This window comes from Pomacea canaliculata, linkage group LG10, assembly GCF_003073045.1.
Source record: "Pomacea canaliculata isolate SZHN2017 linkage group LG10, ASM307304v1, whole genome shotgun sequence".
Taxonomy (NCBI): domain Eukaryota; kingdom Metazoa; phylum Mollusca; class Gastropoda; order Architaenioglossa; family Ampullariidae; genus Pomacea; species Pomacea canaliculata.
The window spans coordinates 26,305,616-26,330,530 of record NC_037599.1 but is presented as its reverse complement, the minus strand read 5'-3'; the positions used below and the strand labels follow the sequence as shown (position 1 = coordinate 26,330,530).

The 24,915-nt window shown below is 38.8% G+C and overlaps 4 protein-coding genes across 6 annotated transcripts in view; 3 read left to right on the top strand and 1 right to left on the bottom strand.

The window, feature by feature from the left end:
• The window catches only part of LOC112574545 (GTPase IMAP family member 4-like), a 283,763-nt gene that overhangs the window by 181,588 nt on the left and 77,260 nt on the right, over positions 1-24,915 (top strand). The gene's annotated exons all lie outside the window — the stretch shown is intronic.
• LOC112574535 (GTPase IMAP family member 4-like) overlaps positions 1-24,915 on the top strand; it is a 287,359-nt gene that overhangs the window by 187,868 nt on the left and 74,576 nt on the right. The window lies entirely within an intron of this gene.
• LOC112574529 (GTPase IMAP family member 8-like) overlaps positions 1-24,915 on the bottom strand; it is a 133,175-nt gene that overhangs the window by 48,379 nt on the left and 59,881 nt on the right. The window lies entirely within an intron of this gene.
• The window catches only part of LOC112574528 (GTPase IMAP family member 8-like), a 61,775-nt gene continuing 53,333 nt past the window's right edge, over positions 16,474-24,915 (top strand). Inside the window, exons 1-2 of the mRNA XM_025255660.1 lie at positions 16,474-16,581; positions 18,267-18,433. Coding sequence (XP_025111445.1) covers positions 18,269-18,433 — 165 coding nt within the window. The 5' untranslated portion in view covers positions 16,474-16,581; positions 18,267-18,268. The remainder of the gene's footprint in view (positions 16,582-18,266; positions 18,434-24,915) is intronic.

The following is a 24,915-nucleotide window of genomic DNA, read 5'->3' as shown; positions in this document are numbered from 1 at the left end:
CGCCCAACTTTGGAGGGGACCCCATAGACGAAAATTGAAGGGGTCCTCCGAACTTTTAATGCGTACTGTACGCAATTTTTGCGTAAGCAGAAGCCCTGGTTATCTTGACTATCTACATCCATCACTCCTTCATTTAATGTAGTTTGGAAATACGTTACCCAATCCACTCCCATTACTTGCTCCACTACAAACTGTCTTCTTCTGCATCTCCTAACTTACTCGCAGAGCTCCTTTGGCTTTTTGACTGCATTTTCTATGGACTTGATATTGATATTAATTAATTATATATCTGTGGCTCTGCTGTTAGCAGATTTCTATAAATTTTTCCTTCTCTACTGTAAGCTATTTTATCTTCCTGTGTTTTCTTCTTTCTAAACGCTCTAAGATACTTTCCAACAAGTCTTTTTATACATGTACCATCAGACCATGTTTCATTGGGTGACACGTACTCTTTAGTGTTGTGACTAATTAAATGCTTTGTCATACAATCTGCAGCCTTCTTCCTGCCCTTATTAAACATAGATATGTGTTTCAAAATCACTTGACACTATATTAGTACCTCAGAGTGAGTATAAAAGATTAAGACAGAATGTTGCTAACAAAATGTCAATTTCCGCACGTTTCAGAACAACATCTGGTTTCTTTAATTCAAGTTGCTGTTTGTCATACTGGATCTTAAAATTCTACAGGAATGTGTGAGAATTCTATTCTATCAAAAGGAGAGAGAGAGAACAAGTAGAATAAAACCCTCAGTGTAAACAAAACTAGGCTGCAGTAAAGTGACCCCCACCCCCCCCCCAAAAAAAAAAAGAGAAGAAAATGAGGTGAGTGTAAGACAAAAAATTATACTAGAAAGAAATTAGGGAGACTCTAAGTACCAAAAGCAAGGAAAAAAGAGATAGAAATGTAAAGCCGTCTATAATCATTGTCAAGATGTGTGTGTAGGGGTGATAATATAAAAAAAGTTACATGTAAAATGTCGCATCAGTATTGTTAAGTTATAATAAGAGAGAGGGGGAAAGAACGAGAGACCAAAAGAATTTGAAAAGGTGGGATGAACTAAAGATGAGTAAAAAAGCAACAGTACTGAAAATATTAGAATAAAATGTTTGTCGTGAAGTCGCAGACTTTCTGGTTCACCAGCCGGAAGTAGCGAACGCTGCGTCTGTGACATTTTATTGTTTTATTGCTTTCACTGTCATGATCACATTATATTTCTTTCTAACGGTCACAATGTGAAATCTCGTGTTTATACGAAGGGACTCCTGTACAAGTCTGAACATTTCTCGTCGCTGGTTTGATTTCTCCGCCCATGTCCTTATATGGCGTGGTAGGCTGTGACAGGCAGCTTATGTATGCAAATTATGTTAGGTGGACGAGTACGCGTGTCCTCGTGACCCCAGAGCACAGAGACTGATGTTGGCAGGCTTAGTGTTTTCTGTTTGACTCAGGCTCCATGACGACGAACACAACAGCAAAAAAAAAAATGTTTGCTGGAATGAACCTGTGAACACACGGTCTACACATCACGTGCTACAGTCTGCACATGCATGATATTCATCTGTCTTATTCAAGTAACTTTTCTAGAATCATTGCTGGCAATCACCAAACAATCAGCTGCTCTTCTTTACATCACAAAGGGCGTTTGGGTGGAAATTCCCTGATGTACGCAGGTGAGTCACCTCATTCGACTCAACGCAAAGACAAAAAAGAAGAAAAATACAAATAGGTGTTTATATAAAGTAATATTGCCATAATCTTTTAAAAAGTTGTAAAGGCGGTGACGCTCATTCCTGAGAAATTTCCCTTTGATAAACATCAGGCCAAGGTCATAGCTGAAGACAATTTTTTTTCTCACGACCTGATTCCCGAGAACTCTTCCAGCAAGTCAGGAATAGCATTGACAGTTAAGTTTACACACAACATTGCCTCGATGTTCGACCTGCTTCAATTGTACTTCTACCTCTGCAGTCCTTTCTGGTAAAAATAGTAGCTGTGTTGTGAGGTGTATGTTAGGCATTGTTGAACATAAAATTCTCCAGAGATTTAGGAATATGGAAAAAGTAATACTATGGAAATAAATTATTTCGAGGAAAATATTCAACAATTAACGCACTTGACACGCACCAGCCCACCCACCTGCACCCTCACACACACACACACACACACACAGACACATGCACTCATTGACTATGTTTATTTTCCTCATTTTTCATTTCATAAAGCATGTGTATATTTTTGTGTAAATGTTTCTGTACCAACTGAAAGTGGAAGTAAAGCTACAAAGTACATGGTTGTTAGGAAGTCGCAGACGTGCTCACTGCCTCGCTGTTGAAGTAGTTTCCAGGAACTTGGGTTGTGCTTGCTTCTGTATTTACTGCCTACTCCATAGAAAAAAAAATCGTTTCTGAAAAATTGAAACTGCGTGGGAAAAATAAACAGTACAAACATTGAAACCTTCGTAAAAGTGCCACAGGGGCCGAAACAGCGAGATAAGAGGGAGTCAGCATTGAGGACGGTTGCCAAAGTCCATCTATCCAAAAGACATTTACATTTCTAGTCGCGAGCATCATCCACTTACAGTGAGATAAAAACTAGACCTCAACCTGTCTTCATGTGTACTAAGGGGTGTGTGTGATTAGCCTGATAGTCTGCATTGGGATGCCAAACAATAAACGTGGAGGCTTGGTCAGGTGCAGTAACAACGGATAAGAGTGCAGTGATGGCTGTATGCCGACAACGTGACGAACGTGTGTTTGTATGAATATCACGTGACACTGGGCGTGTGAGCAAGCCAGCGAGCGAGAAGTACTTCCTTTAAGAGAGAGAGAATTATTTCTTCCTGAACAACGGGTTTGTTTGATAGGGAGTTTATAATATGCTAGAACTGCTTTATCTACCCGAATATATCTTTGTACACAAGTGCAGAGTGTATCCCATGCAATCATTGACATAACATACAGGACTTCTCTACCTACTGACATACAACTTCTGTGCCCCAGGTCACCGTTAAACTGAATGTGATTGTGTTTGGGATATCTTTGTTTCCAGTTGTGTGCTTGTAGGGTGGTGATTTTACCGGATTGTTGCTGAAACAGGTGATAAACAGATGAGATCTTTGGGTTGTAGACTGCGTACAGAGTCTGCGTGGATCGCTTAGTGACAGACAAAGTTTGTACTCTTATTGTTTCGGAATTTAAAATCATATTATTTCAGAGATATGTGCTGAAAACGGATTAGATGAAATATGTAGTTGGGGACAGGAATGTATGTGAATTTTGTAGTTGAGTTGCATCAATGTGATTAACCGACTAGATTACAAACGCTTTCCTATCACTTTCAGTTCTGCTCGGCTCAAAATCTTATCTCATCGGTAAATAATAAGGAATGAAGAGATAGGAGAAGATTCTTCTCACAGAAATTTCATTAAACGTAGCAGATAATTAAATTGATAGCAAGGTATACTTGTTTCAGGGTTAAAAATGGAGTCCGCACGAAGAGACCAAGGCTTGACAATTGTTTTATTTGGCAAAACTGGGAATGGCAAGAGCAGTGTGGGCAACATCATCCTGAGCACTTTGGAGGCACGTGAATTTTTTCCTATCGCAAGCGGGTTGGCCAGCAAAACAGAAACGATCGCAGAGATTTCTGCAGAAGATATTAAGGTACGAACATTCCCCATCTCTCTCTTTTTTTCTCTCTCATATATATATATATCATATACTTTGTGTGTAAACGTAGCTATGCACATCTGACATTATGTTTTTCATAAGTATGTTGATCCGTACCATTCTTTTCCACTTTAAAGGATTATTATCTACAAGTGAAAGGATTTTTGACAAGGGGTGGGTGTACAGGTTCTTGAAAACAAGACATGCTCAGCAATCTATAGGGAAGATAACAGAAGCATTCGCCCATGCTTTCTTTGTATGGCCCTTTCACTGATTAACTTTTCTTATGAATAAACTAATCCCGTCATCTTTACATTAACGGTTGGTATATCATATCACATTGTATCAGACGAAGACGACGATGACAACGACCATTCTTTTTTTATCCATAACCAAGGGTGGCTGAAGATGCTTTACCTACAAAAAAGACATACTACCACATACTGCAAATTGCAGTCAGAAAATGCAGTTAACCGTCATTATCATACCAATATTTCCCGAACTGAGTATACTGTGTAGTCTGCTTTCGTTTTCTCTTCTCGTAGTTGTACATTATGCTCTGAAGCTGATTCGCTCCTGCTTCATTGTACAGGTCGTCGACATACCCGACTTCACCAACCTTGAAGTGGGTGGCGATGACATCAGACACGAAATAAGGTCTTTGAGCAACAGTCTCACCCACACCCAGTACGCCGTGCTCTTGGCAGTTCGCTGTGATGTTCGCTACACAAAAGAAGAATATGACATTTACAGAGAGTTCAAGACACTTTGGGGAAAAGGCATCTGTAGTCATCTGATTGTAGCCTTCACCTTTGGGGACAGACAGGACCATAACCTAGACGAAGAGCTGGAGACGGTGAATCCCGAGCTGAAAAGCTTGCTAAGCGATGCTGGACGGCAGTATGTGCTTTTCAACGACATGAGCGACTCAAAAGACAAGAAACTCCAGATAGAAAACCTTTTGAAAGAAATTGGAAACCTTCCCCGACGAAGGCAAGAAGGGGTGAGTCCAGAACAGACTGCTAGTGGTATGAGGACAACTGAACAAAATGTAGTCTCAGGCAGCACTGAAAGTAAATGGTGTTGTTTTGTCTAATTTTGTTGTGAATGTCATGCCTGCTAATAAATAGTAGACAAATGTAACAAAGCTTTCTATGTCTAATTATGTTACTCTGTTGACACATAACGAATTGTAATATTTCGACGGTAAAATCAACTGAATATATTACATTTTTTATTTAAAAATAACAAGAGTACACATGAGTGAAATCAAATTAAATAAGAGTATTGTTTTTTTTTCCAAAAGTTTTAATCTACGGATTTAGCTAGAGTTCCATTGAGGGTTTACAAAAATTGAGAACCTTGTTAGACTGATAAATGGTGTGAAGGTAAACCGGTAGGAAGGAAATTATGACATGTGTGACATTGTTCATCATGGCATTCTGTCTTCATTTCAATTGATATTTATTTGCCATACGGCGGTTAGGTTCTACCCCGCAGATTCTAGTGAGAGATCTTCCATCCGAGCGGAACTGAGGGTCAAAGTTTGCAAGTTTTAGCACAAAACATCAAACCAGTGACGTCACACATTCCTCGAATATAAATGTCTTAATTAACATATGGTCCAAACTGTCCTATCTGCTGTAACTATAGCAACACCAATATTTTCATAAATGTTTCAAAAACATTTTCTCTGATAGGCATTGGATGTAGACACAAGCTAAGCAGAATGTAGACTCATCGCCATAAATATCATGTCTTCTGTCGATCTTTTAAAGCTCTATGTGTATGATGATGTCTACATGCTTGTGTCTCCCTAATGGAGGCAATGTTATTCCCTCAAGCAGCTTAATGCATGTACTTTATAGCGAGCTCAACCTAGCCAGTTACAATAGTTATGCACTCCACTAACCCTTTAAATTGGAAATGGGATTATATATTCTTTTGAACAAATAGATATAGAAAGAAGATTATATTGTTAAAGTTTTTATTGGGGGTTTTTTCCTCTCTTTTCGCTGTTTTAGGTTTCCATTGAAACATTTTGAATGTTACGAGATTAGCTTTCTTTTATAGTTTTCTGATTTTTACAACTTTCCACAAAACGTGAACATTAATAGAAATAAAAACAGCAACTCTTCTTATTAACTTTGGCAAACCTGAATATAACTGAGCTGTATAGTTTTATCGCCATTTATATGAAAATTGTAATTCTGTCATGGGTCCTTGGGTTCATCTGCAAATCCTTCAGTAACTCATTGGCGTTGTAAGACATCGTTCTCCAAAGAAAATTGTGTAAATAAATCTACTGCATTCAATTGTTTACTTATGTTTTAACAGTGTACATGTATCTAAACGTGTTCAGTAGGTGCAATGGCAGATCACCAACATTAATGACAACCATAGAAATTTTGTTATACTTTTACACTTGTCGAGTATCCACGGCAAACATCTTACGTCCACCATCAAGTGCACACACAAACAAACAAACACACACTAACGCACAGAATACCAGTGAGAAAGTTATTTAAAGTTGGATACCTTGTTCCAAAAACAATTGAGCTGTTACCCTCAGATACTAGATTAAAATTCCAAATGAGTTTGGCGCAGATGAGTTGGTGGATTGAAAGTTGAAAATAAAAACAGAAAAATCTGCAGCAGAAATGGGTTAAACGACTCCGTGTACTCCGGCTACCTGTCCTTTACATCTACCTTGATTATAAGGCTGTCTTATTATTGATATTTGCATCTTTTGTTTGTGGCTTTTATTGATCCTCACTCACTGACTCACTGTCCGTTAGAAATAGCATAGACCTACACAGAGCTGTGTGAGTGAGTTTGTTTACACGAGAACTTGAGTGTTTCCTGTTGGCAAGTGTCTGTAGCCTGTAGTAGCGACCTGTCAGTGTAGTTGCATCCTTGTAGAAACATGTGATTGCTGAGTCTGCTGATAGGGACACAAGATCACTTGTGTTAACACGAACTAAAAACAACTACACATAACTCACCACGTGACACTTATACATAGGGAGGTTGTGAAGAAAGAAATGACAGAACCAACGGCTGCAATCTATATTCTGAAGTAAATTTAGACTTTGGGATAAGGGAAAGTTGAGAATATCAAGTTACATGGTGGACAGAGATGCTGTTAACGAGTTTTATTCTTGCCTTTCCTTGTGTCTGGTGTACGGTTATTCCACATCTACCACCAACCCTCTCTCCCACTTTAGCAGCCTGCACTTTACACACCCACTCTGTTATCATCACCTGGTGTTGACCTCATTTCTGAGAAATTTCCTTTGGTGGCAATGCTCCATCATTCATTTCTTACAAACACATTGTAGTGTGGGAAAGATGTTCGGTCTCGCCCTCCAGCATTCACTATTTCAGTACACAAAACTGTTGAAGGGAAGTGTTCCCCCTGACTACACAATGCACCCGGTAAATGTCGACAACGCAGTACAACAGATTAACAAAAGACACAGAGACATGTCAGTGGACAGACGAACAACTGTAAAAACATCAGAGATACATGATGTGAAATATTGCTTTACCTAGTTTCTTATCAACAACGAATACAAACTGAAATCCTGCACCAAGTTTACAGACCAAGCACCAGCTGCTGCTGCTGTCATCGATGTACTGATGTTGTGATACTCTATGATACGACATCACTGACTCCTTGTCCCGATGTTTGAAGCGATAAGTGATGTGTCTGCTGTTGTCTCAATGTTAAGGTGAAGGAGAGGGTTTGATGTTCAGAGGGAGGTCAGAGCAAAGAGACAGAACTGATGATGGGTGGGAAAGAGAAGGGGCAGTAATAATACAAATGTCACTAGTTCCAGAGCGAGGATTCCTTCAATCAAGGTGAGGTGTATATATGACGTTAGACGAGCACACTATCAGTAGACAACACGTTCATATTTATTCGCCATCAGAGCACTATGCTCTCGCTATTCCTCTCTTTCTGTCACACATGCATACACATCCAAAAATACACACAAATATAGACACATACATTATTATTATTATTATTAGTAGTAGTAGTAGTAGTAGTAAAAGTAGTAGTAGTAGTAGTAGTCTTATCATTATCATTATAGGGCTCACAGTTACCTAGATGTTGGTTTTGACCGGCTTATTAGATCCACTGATAAAATAGTAGTTGAATAGTCGAGATGTCACATCAAACTTATCTTGACAATAGATGTAAACAGCCGACATACAATGAAGTAGTTTAACACTAGATAGCAGTAGATAGTAGAACATCTCAAATCCTTCGCAAAGCATTCACACTGTATTTTCGAGTAACATCCATTTCTGACTGCTTCTTCATTCTGGTCCGCGAAACAGGACGTACCTACCCGAGGAGTCTTTCAACACGCTTTTCAGTTCGCGACAGTCTTGAGCTCCTCACCAAGGTCACGGTCTTGCCGGTCTCCAAAGGTGAAGGCCACCACAAGCCACTGACAAAGGTCGTGACCCCATATCTCCTTCATTTGCACACCTACATTGCACGTGTGTCTAGCCCTTCGCTTTTATGTAACGGATGCCTTTAAGAATGTATGTGTGTGTGCTCGTGCGTTTGTAAGTGTGGAGTGGGTGTGTGTGCCGTCTAGCAGGCTTCTCCCAAAGAACGACTGGCCAGATTATCAACCGAGTCACGAGAAATTGAAAAAAATACAATCTCTTCAGTGACAGCTGCTTAGTTTTGACACAAGTTACGCTGTCACTAGTGACAGTCTTTGAAGACACATCTGTACAAAAAATAAAAAGTAGGAAGTACCTGCACATAAATACTTTATGTTAGAAGGAGCAGTGTACACTGATGCTGGCTGCTTCTTATACATGTTGTACAAAGCATTAGTTCATTTAACATGTATCAGGCTAGTTTGTGTATGTGTCCAGTTTGCCTTCTCGGCTTTTTATATGGCGGTATATTAGCTTCTTTACTCTACCCTTCTATTGCTGACAATGACATAAACATAGAAATGTGTGGCCTATTTCATCTGAATTGTAACGTACAAATAAACAAAGGTATGCACAGGGATGGGGAGTAGCTGTAGCCGGCTACAAATTTTGTAGCTTGTAGCTTAGCCGGCTACAAATTAAAAAAAAGTAGCTTGTAGCCGTAGCTACATTTTAGAAAGTAGCCGTAGCTTGGCTACATGTTGGCTACTTTCACGACCATTCGTCGACAGCGTGTCAGCAAGACGACGACAGCCACTGCTCTCACTGCTCGGTGTGTTGACAGCTAGACACTCACGTGTCTCGCACGCTCAGTAACCGCAAGTACTGTGTCGTCCACGTGGCGGGAGCGATTTGAAAAACGAAGATGGACGTACCCATCAATTTCCAGCCTTACTTGAAATTCTTTACATTTTGTGAAGCAACAGAAAGTGGGTATACTTTCAAATGCAAGAATGGGTGCGGCAGCACGAAGTACTCAACGAACAAGACGTCGGCGGTTAATTTGAGAACGCACTTGCAGGTAAGTTCGTTGAGATTTTCATCGATCTTCATTCTTCATCTTCTTGCTTGTCTGTTTTTGAATAGAGGAGTGTACATGTTGTAAAGATTGTGGAAAGGTAAGGGGTTGCATCAACGTGATTACCGCAGGGGCGACGACTGATCAAACTGCTGTCTTTACCGTTTCTGTACTATCTATTTAGTCTTTGTCATAAAGTGTGTGTGTGTTTTTTGGTTTGTTTGTATGAAAGAGCATGGAGGACGTTTGAACAGTATGGTGGCTTGAAGATTTTATATTTAATGCTAGTAATTTAATATGACAATTAGCTTGGTAGAAACTTGCTGTGATTGTGAATGGACTTCTAAAATTTGTTTCATTTTCATGTGTTTATTTTAGAGGAAACATCCACTGCTTGCCAGGCAGTTGACTCAAGACTTGGAAACGTCACGAAAGCGGAAAAGGGAAGACGACGACCAACCCTCTGTCTCGAAGCTCTTCAAAGTGGAACACAAGAGTACCGTCAGCAAAGCAGACGTCAATTCCGCCGTCCTTGATTACCTGTTGGAATGCAACTGTCCTTCTTCATGCTGGAGAACGAGAAGTTTCAAAGTTCGTGTCCAGACTCACTGCCAGGAAACGCAGTTAATGAGCAGGAAAACGGCGAACCAAATGTTGGAGGTAAGTTTTACTATTTTTTTTTCTTCTTTTTTGTTTTGTTTTACTAGTTTTATTTTAAGTAGGGTGATGTATCCACAATTAATATCTTTTGTTCTTGGTCACAGAACTCAAATTTCATGTGCCTCGACTACTTGCAGGGCGAGAAGTGCGTGGGCTTGGGACACCTCCTGCCTCAGCTCAACACCCTCAAAATCCGCATCGAGCAACAGAAGTCCAAGCTAGAAATCTGTGGTACCCTAGCTACTGCTGTCCTGAATGGGTTGGAGACCAGATTTGCTGATGCCTATAAGGACCAAGACACCCTGCTTGCAACTGTGTCGAACCCAAGGGGAGGGAGAGTTTTCGTTATTTCAGTGTATTTTTTCTTCATTTATAAGCTACTCTCTGTCACTGTTCTTTTGAGAATGAGAAGAATGTGAAGCGCTTAGAGCTCAGATTACACGAGAATAAGCGCTATACAAATATCCGTAAATAATTAAAAATAAACTTTTGACGGGAGGTGGGGGGAGGGGGGTGTTGATTAAAAAAACAAAACATAATATTCACTGTCACTGGTCTTTTGACACTTGCCTACAAATCAAAATAAGTACATAAAAACCAGTACATTTTATAAAATTTATTAAAAAACAACAATAAGAAAAAAATTTAACGAAATTAAACAAAGCATTAATTATTGTGCATATTATTGTTTCAGGTGCAAGTTGATGTGGACTGGGGACCAAACCCTGCGTGAGAAATGCAGATCCCTCTTGACTGCAGAGGCAGCATTGATGGACACGCCATTGATGGACACGCCAGTCCAGTCCCCAAGCAAGTGCTCAGCTGAACAGGCAGACTTCATCATTTATGAAGAAGTTACCGGCACCCCTGAGACAACTACCTTCCTGATGTCTGGATTGTCGCAGAATGTCAATGAACTGGACAAATAGCCCACGATCAAACAACTCTATCTGCGCACCAACACCGTCTTGCCAAGCAGTGCTGCGGTTGAGAGATACAGTGGAACCTCGGTTAACGAACTTAATCCGTTCTGGAAAGCTGTTTGTTATCCGAAATGTTCGTTATCCGAAACAATGTTTTCCATAAGAAATAAAGGAAATAGATTTAATTGGTTCCCAGCCTCTGTTGACTCACTAATATTTGAAAGTTACAGGCTATATAGGTATTTGTTTTAATGAGAACAGTTATAATGCAATATAAATGGAGTTAAATAAACATAAAAACATTAACGAAAGCATTTAAACATCAGAAAACGTGTTTTGACGGCGTGGTTGGAAGCAGGTAAGGGGTGGAATTACTGCTTGGATTCCCCCTCCATGAGCACGTGACATTATAAAATCGGAGTTGACTTCCCTTTTCTGTAGCTTTGAGGTTAAAGGAAAAAGTGTCTGTTCCTTCTGCCTTTTTTGTAAAACTCTTCGGTAATAAGACATCACACATCCGACAGACGCATGCCACCTTCATACTTTGAAATCATTTCCTTTTTCAATTCATTTGTTGGCCGCTTCCTTGTCATTACCTCACTACTATTGCTCTTAATCTTCTTTGGAGCCATTATTGAGGATTATCTTATTAAAATAAAGCACAACAATCACTAAATAAGAAGGATGCGCACAAGTAAGGAACGACTGATCATAACTGTGTCTCGAGCGCGAATGATGACATGCTGATCGGTCACGTGTGGGTGACGTGGCTGTTCGTTATCCGAAATTTTGTTCGCTATCCGAGACAAACTTTTAGCGAAATTTTTGTTCGTTATCCGAAACATTCGCTATCCGAGGCGTTCGCTAACCGAGGTTCCACTGTAGTTCAGTCTGGCAGGACTTATCATGACAAAGCTGCGCACTAGGGTGACAGACAGCAACTTCGAGGCCAAAGTTCTGGTCAAGTTCAATTCCATGAAGGACTGAAAGCATGTAGATTTGTTTTAACAGTATTCACAAATTATCAGCACTAAGTCAAAAGTTTGTTTTATACCTTTGCATTTTGTTGTTAATATGGAGTTTTTGGTGTATACAAAAACCAGTTCTTGTGTTAGCAAGTAATAGTGTTTTGTGTGTATGTTTGATGTTTGTGTATGTTGCTACAGCCAGCTGACTACAGCTAACTTGTTATAACATCACGCTTTTAAAAGTAGCCAAAAGAAGCCAAAAGAAGCTGGCTACATTTTAAAAGTAGCCCAAAGTAGCTGGCTACGTTTTGGAAAATTGTAGCTGTAGTGTAGCTGGCTACGTTTTGAAAAAAGTAGCTGTAGCGTAGCCGGCTACAAATTAAAAGTAGCTTGCCCATCCCTGGGTATGCAATACCAATGTTGTCATTTTATCTACAGACTAAAGACTTTGTATCGTTTTATATATATATACGAGTGTTTTTCACAAACACCCTGTTGTTTTCAGTAAGTTTAAGACGCTTGAAAGTCACTATCATCGACGCTGATCTTGCTGCCTTCTCAAATAGTATTTGCCAAAAAAACTTAAAATCATGGAAACATATCAAATAGAACATAATGCTTTATATACCACACACACAAAATGCAGCGTATTTCAGCTTTTTTGTCAAGATAGTGATGTTAATAAATGCTAAATTGTCCTCCGATTCTTGGACAATACCCGCTAATGTACTACAAGTCGGTTTGAGCATGCGCACGCGTGGATTTTCCTAGGTGTTCCCCAATGTCGGAGTGTCAAGGCCACGTATCCAAATGTCGACGGCCCAAGAGCTGTGCTGAGGTGAAATGGGGGACAGAGAGACCGGCCAGCTTTCGGGAGGTCAGAGGTTTAGCGACGTGAAAATGCCCGCGCGATGAAACCTCGGGGCGACCTTTCCCCTTTACTTCTGATGGAACGTCAACGAATGTGTGGTACTGATAGCTTAGGTCAGGTGTGTCGGTCACCTGCAAAGGACAGAAAGGAAGCCCCTAGGCCTAGACGATCACATAAGCGAAATAATACAAAATGAAAATGTATATTCAAATCTTTAAAAGGCTGGAAATAAGTGTGCTGGACTGATTTGATAGTGCCGAAACGTGCACACAAATAATCCCACACACGCACATTCACACGCACACGCAAACACAGAAAAGGGTATAGTATACTAAAGATGGAAATAGTGTGCTTTATTTATTGCGTATTAATCTATAAACTTGAAATTCTCTAACCGCCCAACCAACCATCTAAACATCCAGGTAACCAAACATTAAGAAATATGCAAAAACAAACAAAGAAAAGAGAAGCAATGTAGTTGTTATTTTAGTTTCACATCAAAGGTCTTCTTTTTTCCTGCTACTCGCTGGAATTTAGACAAGGTAATCTCTCTTAACATTTAAAGGGATACTCCAGGCTTGTGATATAAGGTTCTGGCGACGGTCAAACGTTTCCAAAATATATTTAGTTACAATTACGGAGCACGAGAGCAATACAGAAGAAATAAAGGATTCGTTTCTCACTTAATTACCGCTTATTAGCACTATTTCGGTTGCCGATGTTTATAAAATTTGATAAAATCCAGTGAAATCGACAGTTGTGTCCTTCCGCCGAGTAATCGCGATATCTTCCCGAGATGGAAGACTGAAATTAGAGAGTTTGAGATTCATGACGCGTAGGGACGACGCGTACTGCAACGGGGAGGGCCCGCCTCTAAGCGTACCCGTTCTGAGAAAGCGATTGCGATTAAGCGACGGGAGCGCGAATGCACGGGGAAGTAACTGCATAGACAATTTTTTTGCCTCTGAAAGTAAAATAAAAATATGCAAATGCTAGTAGTGACCAGGGATAACCAGTACAATTTAATTTCAAAATTTCTCAGCATTTCATTCCTGACCCACTATAATTCCTAAGAATAATAACTATACACAATCAAAACTTGTTAAATGAAAATGCTACAAAAGATGAAATTGCTTATGGTTACTGCTTAAATTATGGCATAACTGTAATAGTATACAGAACAACATAACAAATAATATATATACATAATTAAAAAACATAAATATTACAACTGTAATAAATAAAAAATTAATAACATAAAAAATAATTTTTGCCTAAGGTATGAAATATTTATTCAAGAGTTATAGATAGTTGTTCCTATTGCTCTATAATAGTACTAAGAAATATTTAAGGGTTATTTTTGGGATAGATAACTAATGATGAAGAAAATTATAATTATTATCTTTAACAGTTTTATCTCATCATTAAATAACTTTACACGAAAAGTGTCTGAGCAAGTCTTGTACATACGATTGAATAGACATAAACCAGCGATTGCAGGCATGGTCCTTTTTCACTGCTTTAACTTCATAAACAAGCAGCTTAGTTTGATTTCCAGCATAAAGTATGATTGCATAAGATTTAAATATTATAAACAGTTGAAATTATATTGACTATCCTTGCAAAAAAAGCTGAAATAAAGCGAACAATTTACACGTTCTGGTCACAGCCCCTAGACTCCAATCTACCCGTCGCGCGGTGTAGCTGTACGGCTGGCTGTGGTAGAAGTGATGACGTAGCACGCAAGTTCCCGTGACGCTACACGTTGCCGTCCCCGTACGCGTCACGCCAGCGCTGAGTCTCAAACTCTCTATTGCCTCCTTATGACATCAGTCTCCTTATGACGTCAGTCTCTTATGACGCAAGTCTCCTTATGACGTCAGTCTCTTATGACATCAGTCTCCTTATGACGTCAGTCTCTTATGACATCAGTCTCCTTATGACGTCAGTCTCTTATGACGTAAGTCTCCTTATGACGTCAGTCTCTGACATGAAGTGTCTGTGGTCATTGTGAAGATTTTGTGTTAGATTAGTGATACCCATACTAATCTACAATCAAGATGGCCTGGAGGAGTATAATACGTCCCACTCTTTGGGCTCCCAAAGCTTGTTCGTACTGGGATCGAGCCTTTCTATGGGTATGACCCACTCGTTTCGTATCGCCTTGTCTTTAGGAAACTGATGAAAAGAAAAGTTTGACTCGTTTCCCATCTTTTCGTGGCAATCGGGTGCAGCACACTCTCAAGGCATGGTTCTCACTATGGAAACCACACGTCATAAGGTCACGTGACGGAGAACGAGATTTAGTGGAAGCAAAAAAAGAGTCCCGTGTAATTTCTCTTATTAAACACAACATTCTACTAAAAACCTTCAACGTTTTCCACATGAACACACATATAAATAGACGAGATTCAAACTGATCCTACTCTTTACGGGATGCTAAGCAGTTTTATTTTGCCTTTAAAATCCCTTTAAGTGGAGTTCTTTTTCCATCGTGAAATAAAAATGTACAAAGAAGTGAGTTGTGGTAGGTCCCGTACTATCTCGTGTACAATGGAGAACTGTGTATGACGTCTTGTGTCTGACGTCTTGATTGCGTCATTTGCTCCACGTCACTTGAAGCAGAAAAAGACGTCATATAAGAAAAAAGCAGTTTCTCTCTAATGGCCCAGTGAGAGGTAAAATAACGGTCTTTGTCCGCCATCTTTATGACTCTCTCAGTGATATTCCTCTGAATTTGTGCCTCTTCGCCTGGATTCACCTACAAATATCTTCATTCTCGTCGTCACCTGCAGGGGCTTGTAGAGCGTTGTATGTGTTTGTGTATGATACGTCGTGGTATGCAAGGTAAGTGTACGTTCCTCTTATTACTTACTGTAGCAGATTTTTATCTTCCAGGAAGTTAGATATCTCCAAACAAAAGGTCCACGAGATTAAGGTTTGACAGCTGATACGTCGTGTGTTAATGGACAAAAACATTGTCTTTTGTCCGAATTTACATGTAATTTAGAAGCAATATCTTATATCAGTTTACTTTGCAAATGAAAGAAGAGATAAAGTGTGAAGTTTCAAAGTTACCACTGGGATGAAAACCCGATGGCAGCTGGTGAAAATGTTGGTTCACTAGTTCTGTCATTCCTGACTGACGATCTTGTTGCCGTGGACACCGTCGTACACGATATTCCAGTCACAACACCAAAAGTCCTCTGGCAGAGGATGATGCTCCCCAGTGAACTTTTGCCCTTTCTGGTTTTAGCGATGATCAAAATCATCAAATGTTCATAGTTCAAACTCATTTTCACATTCAAAGTTTGTTTTTCCGCAACAGTAAAAAATACATTAAGATACATGTAGCCGTACAGCTAACACTACTAATTATTTCTCTCTACATTATTATGCCCCTTTATATCTTCAGTCTCTTTAGGATGTCCGTTCACTTAGAAGCGTTTAATAGAATAGCAAGAAGAAACCATATTTTACATTATTTTAAATTAGTAATTGTATATACCATAAATGTTTTAATTTTAATGTGTTAATGACTATACCGAGGCGAATACAATCTATAATATGAAGAAAAAGCTTTTGTAGTAGTGAAGTATTTTGCCTACGACACTTTGCGTGCTGAGAACAGCCTGGTGTCGATGAGTAGAGGTCGGTAAGCTGAATGTGATTATTTCATGCTGCAAACAAGATAACTGTGTTTTTCGTGTTCAAGGCTGACTTCACACGAGTTTCTGGCCACCCAAGATAAAGTGGTATCTTGGCAAACACTACTGCTCACTAGAAACTGAGTGCACAAGGTTATGAGAACAGAGAAACAATCTTGATCAGGTCACGTTAATCAACTCTACTCAACTGAACAAATAACACTAGGTCGCCCCGCCTACAACTGATTTCCGAAAAATTGGAATTACGACAGCCGAAAGAAATATATGCTATCTAAACTCTGCCTGTGATAAACTGGGTGCTGAGCTTCTAAGGTGACAACATCGGCCGATCTTTGATGGTAAGAAATAATTGATTTATCTAGAAATCGAGTTCTACAAAGTTCGTTTATGTTGCTTTGCTTGTTGTCTAGTAGTGTTATGGGGTCTGCTTAAAAGTAGTTTACTTTGCGATTAATACTACTTTTTTTGTTTACTTTGTGTCTGGTGGAAACATCAACAACTTTAATTATGTTTATAGTTTCGAAGAAAATATTAATTCACTTTTTAAAGTTTAAATTAATAGAAAAGTCTCTTTGATATACCGTAAACCATCTTGGAATTCGTTTTATTTATCCGTGTTCTAAAAATTTTAAATAGTGATATAGTCTCTGCTTAACGAACTGTGGCTGTAACTACAAAAAGATAATAAGATGAATCTAAGCTAATGTATACTTGAAACTTTAGTGGCGTAGGAACCAGGGTTCGGGGAAGAGCGGCCCGCTCAAAAAATGAAAAAAATGGTGAGGAGGCAAGTATATAAAAAAAAAACGTTTACTATCAGCATGAAGTTTGCCCTTCTTCCCCTAACGTGGAGCATCTACTTAATTTAATTTTCAGTGATTGTATATTAGACTGTGACAAAAGTTCGACTACTAAAAAGGGCTATGGGAGGGCGGGGGTAAAATTAATTTCAATATTCTTGTTTTTCTGGATAGGTTTTTATTAAAATTCGACGTATTCATTTTCCAACGAAAAAAGATTCACACCAATAACTGTTTACGACCAGTTCTCGAAGTAAAAACATCCAGCCATTAACACACGTTCACGCAGCCATCGTGAGGAAGCTGACTTTCAGTCTATGAGAAAATTTTATGCATTTATCCTAATGGCCATCATAATCTTATAGTCGTCACCACTACAAAGTAGTAAAAAGCTAAGGACAAAGCGTAAAACACTGACCACACCATCTGGAAAGTTCTATTGGTCATGTCAACGACTTCACGTCCTTTTGCAACATAATGTTGTCAAGGTTACGCACGTGTAAAACTTTGACACAGAACAGTTTCATTACAAAAATAGGGAACCTACGGTCGTCAGCTTTGGAATGTCTTTAAGTTTTAAGCAAAATGCATATATTGCTGTTGATCTGTTTGTGTTTCTGAGATTCATAGCAAACATTAAATAAAATTAGCGTACATTAACGATCATTTTGTACACACGACTTCCGCCGTCTACTGGACAAAAGCGATTATCTCAACGTTTTCTCGATTTGATAACTAAGTATTATGACGACCGTAAGTATGAATTCTGATCCCATTGTTTTCAGGAATATGTTGACTAACACATTGGGTGTGGACATCGTAGAACTTTGTTAGGAGAAAAGTCTCAGCGCAGCCGAAATGTTTGCAATTTTTTTGTTTGAATAGAATTGATGTTACAGGTGACTCTACCGCGGCCGGTCATTTTATTTTTGTCGGCTATTACACAGTTCACGCATTAATAAAAACAAACAAACATACAAACAACACCACATTTGAAGATCAGTATTATCATATGCATCTGCTGATCATCCGTTGATTTAGCTCCAATTAAAAGTAAAGATGTTGTAAGCAGTCTATGTCCGACTGAATGCCAGAGGCCAACAATTGTCACAAGTTCATGTAGATCTGGAAGCCGCATGCCACCAATGACACTTGTGCACGTTTGCACTGTTTTACACTCCTTTGATAGGCTGACTCCTCCATTTCAATCTCACTGTCTACAGAAATGGAGGAATTACGAGTTGTACTGCTGGGCAAGACCGGAACCGGAAAGAGTTCTCTGGGAAACACACTGCTGGGTCGTCAAGCGTTTGCTCCTGCCAGAGGAGTGCTATCCGGTACGGACACATGTCAGTGGGCTGAAGCTACAGTAGATGGAGTTACCCTTAGTGTAAGTATATTGCTCAAGAGTAGGCAGTGACAACATCATCACAAGACAATGTCATATAGATATAATATTGTTTGCTAGTGTTTTTTTATTTGTCATGTTCCAGAAAAAAGAGTAATATACAATGGTGTACCTTCATTACTATGATATTGGCTTGCACATGTTGAAATCTATTTTTAGTTTTAAAACCACTTCAACACATGATTAATATGTGATTGATTTACAAAGAAGGAGAAAAAGAAGGCCTCACCATTACTTAAAAAGACAATTCATTTTTTTGAAAAAACTTTGACATTCTTACAAGCGATGATTGTAACAGCCATTTAGAAAGGATGTGACGACAGGTAGTCCTCGACTTACGACGTTGTTCCGTTGGTACGTCGCGTCGTAAACTGAATTTCGCTGTAAGTCGGAACATACGTATAAGCACTTATCCTATCCTAACACCTACCCTAACTCAGTAATTATCCAAAAACACATATAATAGTTTCATAATGAAATAAAAAGCACGAGGTTAGTGTTACGACGTTTACGGCTCAAAACCACTGAAGTGGAAACAGGGCTTTATACAGTCAATGGCAGATGTGTTGTAACCACGAAACATCGTAACTCGAGGCTGACATAAACCGAGGACTGCCTGTATCAGATTAGACTTAAATACCAACTTGACAGCAACAACAACAACAAGAACAAAAACAAAAATTAAAAGAAAGAAAAAACAAAAAAAGAGGAAGAGAAAAAGACAAAGACGAGTGTCGTGTGTCCCTTACTCCAGGGACGGGTCATGAGGTAATAGACTTACCTCGGGGCACATCGTAAGCCAGGGGGTAAGGGGTGCGTACCTGACAGGCTCTGTCGCCGTGGCCTTGACGTAAGACATGGGGGCGGGGGCGTGAGACGGGTACGAGCAAACACATTTCTCCTTCGTTGTCTGCGTCTGGCCGAATCAACGCGTCACGAGCCGATTTGGGTGAGTAATTAGAACTTTTCTAGCCTCCTTTTTACAGGCCAGCAACTAGCTGATCAGTGCGCAGATATGCAGGGTGTATGAGCGAGTGTAGCCGCGTGATCTCTGTATAGATGTATGTAGGGCGGGGAAAACTTATGTAGTGAGTTGATGTCATGGGGGATTTTTATTTGTATTGTAATGACATGTGTCTAGCGACCGAGATTGTATTAGAGAATTTTCTCTGTGTAGATAGGGTTTTGCGTCTGTCGTAGCAGACGAAGCTGTTAACGGAATGTTACGAGAGACACGCTTGAGGGCAGCCTCGTGATTATATGTGACCATGGCCGAAGAGTGTGTTATTCATGTCATTGCTGTGTTTAGGCTCGGATGGTAGCCGAGGTGACACTAATTGTCGAAGTGTGGACAAACTGCCGTCAGTCATCGACTTGAGGACGGAGTGCTGTCGACCACTAGAGAGCGGCCAAACCTGTCTGGATAGTCGTGCGCTGAAATTAAAGTCGTCGTGAGGACTGTGTGATCGCCGCGGGACGGTAGGCGAGGGTGTGACGAGGTCACTGGACGTGGTGACGTCAGATTCGCATTGTCTCAGGCAGTGGTCGGGGAGGCGGATAAGCTTTGTTGTTATAGTGAACACTCAGTGTCCAGCCGGACTCTGATCTTTTTTTTTCCTAAACGTCCCAATGAAGGGAAAAACTTCGGAAGCGTGACGTCAGCGAGCTCCGCTGACAGTGCTAAGTGCAAACCCTTCGCTTCAATCTTTGAAAGCTATGAAAAAGCTATGAAACTTGTTCTGGGGCTAATTCAACAACTGTTAAACACTATAAAGGGCTGCATTAAATTAATTGTGACAGTCAAAATAACTCAAGGCCTAAAACAGGTGAGAGTTAAAAGGAAAATAAATGAGAGCCCAACACAACACAGACAATGTTTAACTACAAGTAGGTTACATTAAAAAGCTCTGTGAGCTACGTCTCTGTGGCCTAGTGGTTACGAGCAACGTCTAGAGATTGACAGTTAGTGTGTTAAAAGCTGGGAGTGGGTCTTTTTTCATTTTCTTGTTTTGTTTTGCTTTGGGATGTTTTCGTTCTCTAATATGATCAATTTTCTGTCAAGCCTTTCATGAAATCCTATTGATTGCCAAGCGAAACGATATATATAAACAATTCTATGTCAACAATTTCATGAAGAACCACAGCATTGGACAATTGCTTCACTAAATTGTTTTTAAGATAGAAATCGCATCCGCAAATATGCGTGTTATACTTTAATCACCCTTTTCTTATCTGGGACAACTCTAACGTGGAAAACACGCGAACGAAACCAACATTTCCTCAGCATCTACTGTCAACTCCAGTTTGATCTGTTACGATGGCATCAGCAAAAATAGATCAGAGAGATTGCGATCGTGGCTTGGCTACTACGTCAGCTGTTATGGGTCATCACGCCTGCAGCGAGCAGCATCTTAAGTGTGTGCAAGTAAGTCTATTCATTCAACTGACTTTATTTTTTATCCAAAAAATGATGTAATAACTGCAAGCAAAACGCGCGAGAATCGGTCACAAGGACGTCGATCTCATTTCGACCGCGCGCCGATCACCGAATTTATAGTCACACGCTCGCACAAGCAAATAGTAATAAGATCATATCACCTCACAAACTTCTTTTGAGATCGGGTTCATACAAGACAGAGTGGCGCAGACCATCCAAAGGTGCCACGAATATCTTGAATTAGGATTCATATCCAAGAAGATATATATATAGGTGTCATACGTACTGCGCTTTGTACCTGTCACTTTCTGGTCATACAAAAACAAAAAGTACACTCTCAAAATTAACATGGATCTTTATGGCAAAATTTTAAAAAATCCGAACGCGCGATCTGCAGAGAACATTTATACTGACTGGACACACACAGGCATGCAGACACACTCGGGCGCGCAAAGAAACTATGAAAGTGACAAAGATTACACGCGCATGTAAACCAATCCTGATAAAAGAGACTTAATCAAAATATGAGTATTAATCATATATCTAAAAGATGTATAAATATCATGATTAAACAGTGGAGATCACAGTCTCAACCACTGAAATTCTTCCCGTGGTTTTCATATTTACTACTGTAAAAGTGATGCAAACAGAATATGGGCAAAGCAGTATGTTAAGTTTACACATATTTTGTCTTTTAATGTTCAATAACAAAGTAACTACAGTCTGTATGTCATTAATTTTAATAGTACCAAGCACTCCTCGTGAATTAAGAAATGTGTGTATGTATTGTTTTAGTATGGGCAACCATGTCGATTACAAAAATGGAACACTTCTTTTGTTCAACACTTGCATAGTAAATATGGGGAAGACGACATTTGATCATTGTTGAAGCTGTGATGGGTGTATGGTTATGTAACTTTTGTAGCAATGAACAGTCAGTGAGATGTTACATCCTTGTTGCAGAGCAAAGAACATAGACCCACTTTTGAAAGATTTCCCTACATGCCTTGAATTGAACACACAATCATAGTCTGTATAGTGCTGATTCTCTACGTCATAGGGATGTAAATGATGAGACAATCGCCAAATTCAAGGGGCTTTTTTCAAAGGGCCACTCTCCATCTTCAGCACTTGAAATTCATAAGATGGATCTCCATATGGAACATGGAGTAAATTACATTTATCAGGCTGCTGACAGAGCTTTTTGTCCTGATCTGCAGTTTTGCCACAGGTACTTAATATCTGCAGCTGGTTTGTCATTAGAATTAGATGTTCATAGCATTTTACACATGACGACCATAATTTCACCCGTTCTTCATAATCCTGAAGTCCCTAGTGTTTCTTTACTTGTGTATTCTTATACGTTTACTTTACAATTAAAAATAAGTTCACATAAATAAATATCTGCCTTGAGCAATAGAGCACAGCATAATTGATAATGTTATACCCTTACAATCAGGGTTTTTGGGTTCATTATATTATAGAATTTTATCAGAAACTGCAATATTGATTTGATGATGAAGAAATGAGAAGTAAATAGTGGCTAAAATGTCTATGATTTGAACATTTCCTTGTTCTCACTCACAGTGTTGCAGGTGGACTCCCTTTAGGCTGCCTTATTGTTTCTTCTGAAGCAACAGAAGTAATAACAGATGCTTTGTTACTGCATAAAGAACTTTTGCCATCTGATGCTTTTTTGTAAGAGGAAATAGAGGACCTCAGGTGTACCTCACAGATGACAGTAGTGCTGAAAGGCAGAGTCTGCAAGCTACATTCCCTGAAGCAACACTTCTTTTTTGTACGTTCCATGTCCTTCAGGCCACTTGGCGCTTCCCCTGGGAGGACCGGAACAATGTACAAAAAGAAAGCCGACCCCATCTACTGAGCATCATCAAAAAAATGGTTTATGCTCAGAGTGATGATGAAATAATTAATGTTTATGATAATGCCTTTAGAGATGATGTTGTTAGGGACAATCCCAAATTCAAACTGCATTTAGAAAGCAGTTTGAACGAAGAAGTCTATGGGCAGTAATTTTTAGAAAAGACTTTCCTGTCATAGCAAATGTTGTAACTACGGAATTGGAGAAAAAGAAAGATTCATGTGGAAGGGTTTTGTCTGTTGTAAATTTTCATAAGTAGTTGGATATCTACCATACAAATAGACTCAGTTTTGTGTATAGACAATTACTCTGTAGATATATATTACTAAAACTTTTTGATGCTTTTGTACAACTTTATGTAACCTTTCATGCAAAAATGGGGTTGAGAAAAGCAATGAGCTGATATACAATTACCATTACTTCAATGCTATGTTCATTCACTAAAAGTTATTACAAATGGATAACAACATAAGAAACTGCAATAGCAATTGTTTAATGCTGTTGAATCTTCAACAAAATTGAGTTAAGAACATTTGAGAACACTACATTATGTAAAATGTATGTTTATGTAAAAGAAACACCATCTAAATAATGTTGGGTATGAATACCACTTTATACTTTTATGGGAGTTTTTGAAAAGAGCATGATGTAAATTATTTTGCGAATTCTGCTGAAATAATGCAATCTCATGCAAGTTTAAATATCTGGTAGCACTAATAACGATGTTTTAACAAAATTTATAAGAAAAATCCAATTCCCAATATCATAACAAATTCAGTGAAAAACAATTAAGATCAAAGTTGTTATTGTGTACATAGTGAACATTTAATTACTTTGTCTTCATTTACTCTCTGTGTATTATAGTTCTTCAAATATACTGTGCATGTATCACATATTTCATTATTGTGTATCATACAGTTTGTTCTACATGCCCTCTGAGGGTTCTGAGTACATTTTGGGACTTTGAGCTTTGAGTATACATGTTTCAGTATGGTTTTACAAATGTCTGACGGAATGAAAGCCAGGGTGGACCAAAAACTTTTTTATGTTATTGCTAAATGATAAATCTTTATTTACCAGGGTAACAGAATAAGCAAACAATGAGGGGTTTCTTTTTACATCTAGCCCTGTATGAACATATGAGAAACGTATTATACATTTTATATTTGAATTTTTTATTTTTTTCACTTTTTAGAAAGGAAGCGACTAAAGTCGTTGCTTAGCGTAGCTTTTGCCCTTTGCCTTTCAGTTAGTGAATAGCTTTACTAAAAATATCACCACGTACACATCAGCCCTTTACTTTACCTATGTTTTAAACGTGAACTTTACCTATACCCCTAGATCGCAAAATACTAGCTCGATCGTTTGAAATAACGGATCACTTCGCAAAAGCGTATCCAACAACTTAATCTCGCAGTAGCTAGGAGTGGTTCGAATTGAAGAAAGAAACACACATATAAAAATAAAAATATGTTCTTTCAAAAGCAATAATTATTATTACCATACTGATGCAATTTGAAACATCTGTTAGTGTAAAATATGAACATTTCAATATCAAAGTATGATAGTAGAGATTATGTGTCTATCGAGAAGACTGTACACAGCTAGATTACGAAAACCTATTGATTGCTAAGAGAAATAATGTAATCTAGCTGTGTATAATCTTATATAAAACCCACTACATACACACACAGACATCTGCTTAGATATATATTTTTTCTAATACCGCTGACACACATATATATATATACTTATGCCTATATATATAATCACCCCTTCCCCACAAACTTTCTTGCGATGCATTAGTTCCCACACAAACATTTGACTGAACAGCATGACAGTTGCAGCTAGTTTTGATGATAGACAGTTAATACTGTATATATATAGTTCCCTCTTTAAAAAAATAATCCACCCACCCACCCCCACCTCTTAGATCACTGTGTATATAGTAGTGAGTCTTCATGAAATGGTTGACAGAATTGTTCACATTAGGGAAAGAATAAACAAAAAACATTAAAAAAATTAGCTCCACCTAGATTTTAACATAGTTGATCATGTCAAACGAAATTAATGGTCGCTTGTTATATATGATTATATGGTTTCGCTTAGCAATAAATAGGTTTTCCATGAAAGATTTGACAGAAA